This window comes from Ostrinia nubilalis, chromosome 20 (genome assembly GCF_963855985.1).
Source record: "Ostrinia nubilalis chromosome 20, ilOstNubi1.1, whole genome shotgun sequence".
Classification (NCBI taxonomy): Eukaryota; Metazoa; Arthropoda; class Insecta; order Lepidoptera; family Crambidae; genus Ostrinia; species Ostrinia nubilalis.
In genome coordinates, this window is record NC_087107.1 from 12,234,135 (window position 1) to 12,246,187 (window position 12,053).

The window sequence follows — 12,053 nt, forward strand, 5'->3', positions numbered from 1 at the left end:
TACAGCCCATTTGTCCACTATTCGGCCTATTTATCCACTATCCAGCCTATTTGTGCAGGTTCAGCCTATTTTGCCACTATCCAGCCCATTTGTCCACTATCCGGCCTTCCTCACCGATAGGGCTTTGCTTGCGGATGCTAAGGCAGTAGCAGTAAGTAGAAAAATTAGTTTAGTCACTATACAGCCCATTTGTCCACTATTCGGCCTATTTATCCACTATTCATCCTATTTATCCACTATCCATCCTATTTATCCACTATCCATTCTATTTATCCACTATCCAGCCTATTTATCCACTATCTAGCCTACTTGTCCACTGTCCAAGTATGTGTATAGTTATTTGTCACGCGTCAAAGCGCTCAAACCACTATCTAGCATATTTTTCCCACGTCAAAGCGCTCAATCATTATCTTTCTTAATTCCAGAAAAAAGCCGAAATGGAGAATATATCCCTACTAGACTTGCTCTCCGACAAGGAAGACGACAAAAACAAGCCTCGCCTGAGGCTGTCCAGCGAGACCGAGCTCGACACATCAGAAGAAAAGACTACCGATACGTCCCACGACTCGTCGCGAGACCGGTCTACTGATGCTTCGAGGGACAAGACTGGTGAGTGTTATCACATCTGACCCTTATCAGGAGAAAAAGACAAGGAAGACGACAAAGACAAGCCTCGCCTGAGGCTGTTCAGCGAGACCGAACATCAGAAGAAAAGACGATACGTCCCATGACTTGTCGCGAGAGAAGACTGGTGTGTGTTTGCTTCGTTTGTTTCAGCCCAGTGACATCCACTGCTAGACAAAAGCCTTCCCCAAGGAAATCCACATTCCAGGAATCAGGATTTCGACAGTATTTCAGTGTCTTTTTTAGAGTTCTTTAGATTTATTCAAGTGAAGGAGTGCATCTACTACACATAAATAACATTAGGTTTGATTGCGGTCAAATAGCTGCCGTTTGCTCCATAATAAAGTGTGAAAAAGGCAAAATAAAATTCTACAACATGGGGGCTTACCCGTCTGTTTTTATTCACAGCGTATGTTACATTATTTTAAAAATGACAATCTATATATATAAAAGAAAGTCGTGTTAGTTACTCCACTTATAACTCAAGAACGGCTGAACCGATTTAGCTGAAAATTGTCAGGGAGGTAGTTTAGAGCCAGGAGAAGGACATAGGATACTTTTTATCCCGTTCGAAATTAAAAAAAATCTGCTTATTTATTGCCATTAAGGCGGAACAAAGTTCGCCGGGTCAGCTAGTTTATAATAAATGTTTATTTATTGAAACTTTTTGATATCCAAAACCAAATCTGTATAGAATTTCTTGTTTCTGAATACGTCAGCGATTTGATGAGTGACGCTGTCATAACAGCAAACAAAGTTCATTTTATCAACCAGTTTCGGGCTAAGCTGCTCGAATTTGCCCCACACATAGTTATTTATACCGGGTGTTTTCCCCACCAATGTCCCAAACCACAGGTACCTATTTATTCACGTTCTACCCTCATTTCTAGACATCGAAACTCGCGTGAACACCGCGCCGCGGCGGGCCCTGCCTGTTTCCATTAGTCCGGCGCCGCCTGCTAAGTCTAGAAGGAAACTCTTCACGCAGAAGGAGGCAGAGGAAACCAAGAATACGGCTTCGGATGATGAATCTGGTAAGAAAGCTGTCTCTTTGAAAAACGTTGCATGCTTCCATAATATCTTGCCTGGTACGCTTGTGAAAGTAATTGCCGCTGGCGATATGACGTCACTCGAAGGGAAACGTCTATAACTATAGCAAATTATGTTAAAAATATTTTTTATTTATTAATATTGATAACAATTGTGTATTTGCGTAAAATAAGACGCATTAATTGCGTTTAATCACCAACTAATTGCGTTCCACGGACCGGCAAACTTAGCGCGAACGGGTAGTTAAGAGATGTCCCATCGAGTAACGGTGTGACTGTTTGGTTGTGACTCGTTGGGAACAAAACAACGATTTTCGCCATTCATTTATCGTCTTAAATCATCAGTAGGTTAAAAACGGTGCTCAATATCAGCAGAATGGGTGTGTTCGGCGAAAATAAGCGCTTATAAGCAAAATGGTGATCGCTACGACAATTTTCGGTGAAGACACGTTTGCTAATTTTAATAGTGACATGTTTCATTCATTTTTAGCAGTGCCGCTTAGCGATCGCAGTTTTGCTTACAAGCGATCCCAAGCTCTTTTTTTCCGCCAAGCGCACCCAATGTCATACTGCCATATTTGTTTCTTAGAGTGCCCTAATCTATTGACTAAACAATAAGCAATAATATCGTCAGCATTACCTGTTTAATTGAAATCATTACGACATATAAAACAAAGTTGCTTTTCTGTCTGTTTGTCCCTATGTAAGCTTACTTAGATCTATTTTGACGTGTTTTTTTAATAGAAAGGGTGATTCAAGAGGACGTTTTTTAAGTGTAATACATTGTACCTGTGCGAAGCAGGGGTGGGTCGCTAGTAAATCTATACTTCTATACTATCTACAATACTAGTAATATAAATGCGAAAGTAACTCTGTCTGTCTGTCTGTCTCACTTTCACGCCTAAACCACTGAACCGATTTTGATGAAATTTGGTATAGCGATAGTTTGAGTCCCGGGAAAGGACATAGGATAGTTTTTATCCCGGTTTTTGTAACAGGGACACGCGCGATAAAGTTTTTCTGTGACAGACAAAATTCCAGGAGAGCTAGTAAATAAATAACTTACCTTCTACCCCAGACGCAGACACCACCAAGCCTCCAAAAGCGGCCAAGCCAACTCAGCGCTCGCGCAAGTGCCTGGCGCGCGCCGAGAGACTCGCTCGCAAACTGGTCGCCGCCGCCACGCCGCGCGTTGCCAGCGCAAACGTTCACAAGCCTAGGATCGTAAGTACATTATACAGGGTGTTAGGTAAATGGGTATATGAGCCGACACTAGCCCATGTTAACATGGTCATATAAATGGTATGGTGAAGTCAGAAATTTGATTGCATCATTTTATTTTTTTTAATTTTCATACAAAATAAATTTTATAAAATCCGATTTGTATGAAAATTAAAAAAATTTAAATGAAGATATCAATTTTCTGACTTCACCATACCATTTATATGACCATGTTAACATGGGCTAGTGTCGGCTCATATACCCATTTACCTAACACCCTGTAGAGCTTAGTTTTTATAGCGAGTACTTTAGGAAGACCTTAATAGGTACTTCAGGAAGCCCATACGGTTAATTAGGGTCAGACTACAAGTGCCTGTATAGTGGTCAGAGTACAGCGCCAACGTTGACAAGCCTAGGATCGTAAGTACATAGAGATTAGTTTTTATAGCGAGTACTTTGGGAAGACCTTAATAGGTACTTCAGGAAGCCCATACGGTTAATTAGGGTCAGACTACAAGTGCCTGTATAGTGGTCAGAGTACAGCGCCAACGTTGACAAGCCTAGGATCGTAAGTACATTTCAGAGATTAGTTTTTATAGCGAGTACTTTAGGAAGACCTTAATAGGTACTTCAGGAAGCCCATACGGTTAATTAGGGTCAGACTACAAGTGCCTGTATGTGGTCAGAGTACAGCGCCAACGTTGACAAGCCTACGATCGTAAGTACATTTTAGAACTTAGTTTTTATAGCGAGTACTTTAGGAAGACCTTAATAGGTACTTCAGGAAGTCCATACGGCTGATTAGGGTCAGACTACATACACAGAAATGAGGAGATCCACAAGAAAACAAAAGCTCATAGAGCTGATGGCCGCTGGGGCACATAAATGTTCTCGACTGAAGACCACAAGCCGGAAGACGTAGTGTGGGTGGACCGACGACCTGGTGAAGGTCGCGGAAAGTACTATAAGGATAATACAGGACCGGTCCTTGTGGAAATACCTGTTACAGGACACCGCTGCCTAAAAAACACTGCTGCTATCTTTTGAACTATAATATAGGCCATATTATGGCAGTCCACTACTGGACAATTATTTAACAAATGGATAATTAATTATACTAAAAAAGTGTACCCAATATGTATAACAAATGTTATGTCCCCGTAACTAAAAACAGATGTATCATCAATGCAGCAGTTTCTGTGAGCGATGTAACCTTCAAAAAGCTTTTTTCCACCATCATAGTGTAAGATCTACTAAGTAAGAGACATTATAATATTCTAATACCTAATTATTATTTTATTTTCCTAAACCTTTTCAGGTGCTAACAGGCATGGGCCGCAGCGAGCGTCAGGAGTTATCAACCGCCATCCGTTCCATGGACGGTCGCATCCAAGCGCACGTCACGAGAAAAACCACGCACGTACTACTCGGCTCGTGCCGCGATGACGACGAAAATCACTGCTCCGGTATCGCTTCCAGTCACTTGAATCCTAATCGCGGTGTAACAGTGACAAAGTGCAGTGACAGAACTAACGTGAACTGTGATTACCGATTGAATAACTGTGATATATCGGGAGTGACAAATATAAATGATTTGAGGCTATCAGGTGTGACAAATGAACCGTTGGTGGTACATCGGAGTGATATTCAGAAGGCTAGGACTTTGAATGCCTTGGCTGGGGCGGCTAGGGGTTGCAGAGTGTTGTATGCCAAGTGGGCTACAGACTCTAAAGAAGCGGGGAAATGGATCCATCACCATGGATATGAGGTGCCGCATTTGAGGAAGATTTCACTGGTAAATATGTTTTTTTTTTTTTTTCGTTTATTGTACTGTTTTGATGGGTTTTGCAGCATGTCTGTTACTAATACTAATCTGTTGACGTTGTTGTCTTGTTTTAACAAAAAAAATGCACCATTTTAAGGGACCACTTTCATCTGTGCCTAACGTTTCCTAAACTGTTTTTTTCATAACCCAAAATAAACTGAAACCTGCTTTATGGTGAGTGGTTCCAATATTATGCTGTGACATACTATTCATTGTTTAAATAGCTATGCATGATAATTGCAAGCCATTTACTAAATTATTATTGCTATTGTTCTGTCTGTACAAGCAGCGTCAAATAGTTCGTGACACCCAAAGTGGCCAAAAAGTTGACAACACAACCTTATTCTAATGAGGGCTATCGTTTTAGCGCTCACCAGTTAGCGCCACTGTAGAGTAAGGTCCTGTCACTTGCTAGTAGCGAAGACAGTGGCGCCAACTTGTGAGCGCTAAAGTGGTAGGAGGACTAACGTATTTGCACTCATCAAGATGGCGCCACTGTAGAGTAAGGTCCTGTCAATCGCCAGGGGTACCAACTGTTAAGTATAAAAACGATAGCCCTCATTGCAACAAAGACGTGTTGCGAACCTTTTGGCTACTTTGAATGTCATGAACTAACTACTTGATGCTGACGGTACTATATTAAGTTGTTTAAGTCAAATACGCATGCGATAACTCCAAGCTATTATAGTCTATCCAATATAGCTTGATTAGAATGACAGCTGTCATCAAAAGTAACGACATAACTTTGTAGTAGCGATCAATGAGAGCAAAATATTGGCGGACAAGAAATAATTCACGTCTGACCTACAAACAATATTTTCGACGACAGTGCTTCCAATAAAAATGATAATTTCGTGTAAATGCAGCGTTAAATTACACCAATAAGTAGTAATTCGAAATTATAAAAATCAAGCTAGAGTATTAACGACGTCTCTACAAGGTTATCTCGAGTTACAAAAATGTTAGTGTTGGGACATATCGACAAATGTCATATTAAATTAAAACTATTTTTTTAACATATTTAACAATTTTTTTTTCTAACTCATTTTTTAACATATTTAAGTCAAGTTATGCGTTTTTCTAAATGTTCACTATTAAAAACCAAAAAACATTTCATTGTTAAATAATCAAACATCGGAAATCAATCACCGGTAATTTTTTGGGTATTCATAGCACCGTTGCTCTAGAAGAGATGCCCACCGCCCTCTAGCGAGAGGAAAAAACCACTGAAGAACACTGATGATAATGACTACGACTTAGGTTGTACACCCTTGACATGAATTTTAAATTTTACTGTCTTTAAATTTAAATCATAATTTTATTGTCATTTTTATGAATAAAGATATATGAAGAAAAATTGGATGCATTTTTTCATATCATTTTTTCGAAAACTTATCGATACATCTATGTGAACCGTACGAAACATACCCATCACTAGTCACATTCGTTTGACAGCCGTCATTCTAATCAAGCTATATTGGATAGACTATAACAACATTGCTATAGACCCAATACACTGAGCTGTCCCACCCGTGACGGGTGTGTAATGTATGATATAACTACATATCATATAATACTTAGAGGATATAACATCAAATTATATAAAATCATTTAATATAATAATTATTTACTATAATAAACGAATAATATAATTTTAAAACGAATAATTTTAAGACAAATAACATTTAACTGATATAAAATGGTTTGATATAATGAATATTTTCTATAAAACTTACAATGTATAAAATTTACAACAAATAACATTCAAATCATATAAAAATAAAGTGTCGAACAATCAAATGAGATAAAATTCTTTTCCTATAAAACTTAAATCATATAACAATAATAATTTTACATAAAGTTCAATTGTTATAATAAGCATTGCATGCAGCAAGCAAGCAAGCAAACGAGCAAGCAAGCTAGCATGCAGGCAAGCAAGCAAGCTAGCAAGCAAGCCAGCAAGCAAGCAAGCAGGCAAGCAAGCAAACAAGCAAGCAGGCAAGCAAGCAAGCAGGCAAGCAAGCAAGCAGGCAAGCAAGCAAGCAGGCAGGCATGCAGCATGCAAATTTGACTAAAAACTTGAGACTTCTGTCACGGCTCCGGCACTGCGGGGCTCTGGCGGTCCCTCGCGTGCTAATCGTCGCAGATGGCTTTCGCTCGACACCGCGTCTTCGGCTTGCTGGCCGGCTTCGCCGGCCAGCCTCAGCCGCGGCGCCTCGCTTCCAGCCACCTGCTCCTCAGCCCGCGGGCCGCCTCGCCCCTCCGTGCCTACGCGCTTCTAAATTACACTCTAGGGGTAGGGCAGACAAGACTACGTGGAGTCGGTTTTACGGCGATTCGTTTTTGTCACTAAAGTCATTTATAAGTCAAGCTAAAGAAGAATATACTAAAAGTTATATCTATCAGAAATTATATCAATTAAAGAGTATACCAAATAGTCGTTATAACAAATAATATTTATTTTATGTAATGGTTATATGAAATATTATTTATATCAAACAAAATTACATCAAATGAGTCTTAGATTAAGTAAGGTTTATATCAAATGTCTTTATGCGTTTTGATTGGTATATGAAATGACATTATTAGAAGTGATTTATTATATGAAGTAAACATTGTATGTTAAAAAATTATATCAAGTGTTATTATAACATACGTTTATTATACAATATGAACGTTATTGAAATGAATTTATATCATATAAACTTATATAAACTGTCACGCACCCACCCGTGACATTGACAGGGGGCGTCACCGTCAATACCGGATCGCTGGTTCCGATTTTTGCCATGTTGAAAACTATGTAGTAGAACGATGGTGGCGCCCCCTTGTCAATGATTTTGGTGGGACAGTTCAGTGTAGGTAATCTATACAGGGTGTTAGGTAAATGGATATATGAGCCGACACTAGCCCATGTTAACATGGGCATATAAATGGTATGGTGAAGTCAGAAAATTGATATCTTCATTTTAACTATTTTAATTTTCATACAAATCGGATTTTATAAAATTTATTTTGTATGAAAATTAAAAAAAAAATACTGATATCAAATTTCTGACTTCACCATACCATTTATACTACCCATGTTAACATGGGCTAGTGTCGGCTCATATATCCATTTACCTAACACCCTGTATAGTATTCAACTACTGACATAAAAAATATTTTTCTTCCAGAAAGCGCGCATAGAACGCTCCGCCCTAGGCCGTATGCGTTCCGAATACGCGTACGACATTTTCAACGGCATGAAAGTCCTAATAACCCCTCAAACGGACCAAAAGGTCGCAGCCTTACAACTGCTCAAACTCTGCGGTGCTGTCATCATAGATGGCAGCACCGGGCAACATGGCGTCTTTGACATGACGTTGGGGAGTTCAGAAGGGGAGGTCAGTTCGAAATGGGTGTTTGACAGTGTGGCGGCTGGGAGAATGAGAACTACGAGGCGATATGTGAATAATCCGCTGTCTTGTACGGTGATTACTCAAAGTGATAGGTAATCAAGATTTTGATCAGTGTTGATGATGATGAACTACACTGAACTGTCCTACCAAACACATTGGAACCAGCGATCCGGTATTGACGGTGTCGCCCCCTAGGACAGGACAGTTCGTTGTAGTTCATCAATACTAATGGATGTACAGTATATGTCATATTGGAAGTAATTATAATAGATTTCATGATTGAGTAAAATATCAGGTGATAAAAAAACTAACTGTGAAATCAGATTATTGTTTTTTTGGAAAAAAGGGACGATTCTCATTAATATACAATGAGGGTTTTCGCGAAAGAAAAATCCGCCAGATGGCAATACGTAGACGCGAGGTCCAAATGCTGCATGATTGGTTATTTTTGATATGACATTGACAGATATGTCAAAATCCACCAATCACGCAGCAGTCAGACCCCACATCCACGTCCCGCCATCTAGCGGATCTTTCATTCGCGAAAACCCTCATTGATAACACAACAAATCTTAGTACCTATTACATATATCACCTACTACTATGATAATATTGATAATTTAAAAGCTTTGTCATAAATATTTACTACAGCTAAGAATTTAATATTTCGTACTAATCCATTTTTATTTTTATATAACTAAATTGTTAGTTTTAAAAATCATGTTGTTTATAAATTGTGCCATGAAGTGCTAAAAGGTGCATGTTATTTTGTAAATTATAAGTAACTTATTTCTTTTACCAGTATGTATAAGAGTAATTTAATTTCTTAATGTAATATTATAATAATGCTATAATAACTTTGCGAACAATGTCAAACAAATGTTATTTTTCTAAAATGATTTGGAAATAAACGAAAAATTCATATAAATGTTCATAGTTTTATTTAACGACATCTTGCACAGTGAGATTCACTTTTATATCGTAGTACTATCTTCGCAACAACGAATTATCACGTTTGCTCGGTAGATAGCGCCACTGTCTTTAACGACAGACACAAAAATATTTTAGAAATAAAATTAAATAATCTTTAGTCAATAATTTTGACTAATTAAGCTAAAAATAAAATAAATTACGAATGTTATGAAATAATTTAATTAATACAATCGGTTACATTGTCCCAAATGTGAAAATACCTTTTGGTTTCAAAGTTACGTATTTTGATGCCATATTTTTTCTCATGGTTTTCTTATCACACCCAGTTCTAACCATAAAGTTAACAAACCATTTAACTTTATAGTCCTTACTAAACTATGACCACTACGGGAATTGAACCAACTGATTAATATGAGAACATTTAGGTTTTTCGCCACGCGGCATGCGCAGGAGAATTCCAAGCGTGCATTTCCCGATTTTAACTTCTCGGAATCTCGAATCATTGGCGTCACATTAGCTTCTCCTGAGATTCGAACCCAGGACCGAGACCCTCAATATTTACCTCTAAACAACAAAGACGTTACTTACCCACACCTACTTAATTCGTGTAAGGGTGGATTCGACCAAACAAGAGTAAATATTAATCTCAGAATAAATCGTCAGTTTTGACATAAATTTCCCATACTGAAACTGTCAATGTGCCAGTTATATCTCGGAAAAACGTTTGGTCGAATCGGCCTAAGTATTACTAAATAATAGAATACCTATCAATTAATAATTATTTATTTTCGCTGGTTTTTAAATTCATGTCATTAGTCCCACTAATGATGTTCCTGTCCCTTAGCTTTACGATGAATCTGTTAGCTATCATTAATCAAAATAATTTAAAACATACGAGTAGATAAAAGCCTATCTAAATAGCTTTTTAATAAATACCCGCCGTTCAAATTATTTATGTCACACCATTAGTATAAATAGTAAATAATTGATACTCGTATTTCTAATTTGTCGGTTGAAAGGCATTTCCCTGTGTAACGTAACATTCCCATGTTATAATGGTCATTTATTTAATGGTACGGTATTCAGTCGCATTAACGTGTGGATAACGGCATATCAAGATAGACATTGTGGCACTTTTTGTGGATGCAATAGATGCTATTTTAAAATAGAAATGTATAATGATGTCATGTCTTTTCTGCAAATACGCTTTTGAAAAGCGCTCTTACAGGTCCCATAATATGAGTTGTCGACTATACATTTTACATTCATCTAATGCCCGTATTCAAAGGTAAGCAAAGAAGGGAGGTTTTACAGCACATAAGTACCTATATGTTTAGTTACAGACTTGTTCATTTATTTGTTTTTAAGCTGAGTAGCTAGTAGAAAATAGTCTAAAAAGTAATAAACATTTACTCATCTTACGTGCACAACACCACGTTTTAATACTAAATTCTAACCGTCGATTTTCTCAGGGGCATTTTCTCGATATGAATGAACCTCGTTAAGTGACAACATAAAAAGCCAATAATATCATGTTTACACCTAAAATATAGAATTATCTGATATAAAATCACTTTCTATAAGTATGGCCACACAATAAAAGGGTGCAGAAGGTTCACATGAACTTACCAACAATAGCTTGTTAAATTTTTCAATGTTTATCTAACCAAATCTCAATTTGCATTCAATTGATCTTTATTAAAAGCACAAAGCACACTATAATAATTTTTTCGTCATACAGTCACAATAATTCTCACAGAAAACTTATTCAAAACATTAGAAACAACTAAGCCCACTGTTTTCGGTTCCCGTCCAAAACTGAGCCTACCCTCAAAAATAAAAGTGATACGGCGCCATCTTGGCACACAATTTAGGTACTCTATGGTACATTCTGGCAAATGCATCAGCATTAATGATATTAATTTAATTTATGAGATATCAATGTCATAAATCGATTCCATAAATAAATAAAAATGCCTTTGGTTTAGCCTATTATTAATTTAAGAAAATAAGTTAACTTCTTTCACGTAAACTCGTCCTATGTGTTCTTTTCAAAGCTTCAGACTTTGCTAGTAATTAAGCGGTACTTAAGAGCAACACTATCATAAAATTAGGTAACCAATAACGTAAGGTGTTACGTCGTCGAAAAGACGTCACTATTATGAAGAAAGCATCTTCATTTATGTCTGTCACATAAACTTACCTAGTTCCAATGAGATAAGAATTAAAATTAAATACCTCTCCATTTAATGTCCATTACAGTTATTTATTTCAATATTAAATTAACATGTTAATTTAACGATGCATGTGCGGTTACTTTACAAACAATACCTACTTATTGCGTGTTTATGCGTTGACTAACACCAAGTAAGAGGGGGGATCCCTAGCTACTATAAAATTCATAACAGACTCTTTGTCACCTATCCAGCTCCTAATTAGGTACCTACCTAGATCAAGCTTGTAGGACTATATTTATAAAAATATAAAATGTATCTAGATAGTTATACATTACATTTATTTCATACGTACAAATTCTCGTGCTAACATAAATCACAACAAATCACACTAGATCTCCAGATGGATTCAAACCTTAGACCAGGGGTTCCCAAACTTATTTGAGACGCGCCCCCTTTCGACCATACAAAAAATTCCGCGCCCCCCCTCCTCCAGTCAAGATTATTTATTGGTCGTATCGTGCAGTGTGGAATGCATTCTCTCAGCGGTCGCAGGTTTTTTATACTCAAGTACACAGATGGCCCGCGCCCCCCTTTAAAGGTCTTCGCGCCCCCCACTTTGGGAATAAATGCCTTAGACAATGCCTAAAGTGTAACCTTTATTTATAAGAAAGATTTTCAACTTTGTTATCGATCCATAGAGAAATATTAGTTTACGATAAAGAAATAATAAGAGTAGGTATAAATTATTATTCTGTTCTAATATAAATTAATTACCTACCTAGGTACCACTAGCTGCCTGCACAGCTGCTCTGTGACTGTGTAG

The 12,053-nt window shown here is 37.5% G+C and overlaps 1 protein-coding gene across 1 annotated transcript; it reads left to right on the forward strand.

Moving 5' to 3' along the window:
* The first annotated feature begins 392 nt into the window (after positions 1 to 392).
* Positions 393 to 8,931, forward strand: LOC135081657 (microcephalin-like). Its single transcript, XM_063976422.1, has 5 exons — positions 393 to 609; positions 1,515 to 1,658; positions 2,752 to 2,897; positions 4,213 to 4,689; positions 7,896 to 8,931. The coding sequence occupies exons 1-5, from the start codon at positions 438 to 440 to the stop codon at positions 8,214 to 8,216; spliced, it is 1,260 nt and encodes a 419-aa protein (XP_063832492.1). The 5' UTR covers positions 393 to 437; the 3' UTR covers positions 8,217 to 8,931.
* The last annotated feature ends 3,122 nt before the right edge of the window (positions 8,932 to 12,053 follow it).

Bases quoted from the DNA above. Each gene is read 5' to 3' on its own strand.
- LOC135081657 (XM_063976422.1), top strand. From the start codon at position 438: ATGGAGAATATATCCCTACTAGACTTGCTCTCCGACAAGGAAGACGAC. The intron at 610-1,514 runs GTGAGTGTTATC...CCTCATTTCTAG, and splicing joins TGCTTCGAGGGACAAGACTG to ACATCGAAACTCGCGTGAAC. The intron at 2,898-4,212 runs GTAAGTACATTA...AAACCTTTTCAG, and splicing joins ACGTTCACAAGCCTAGGATC to GTGCTAACAGGCATGGGCCG.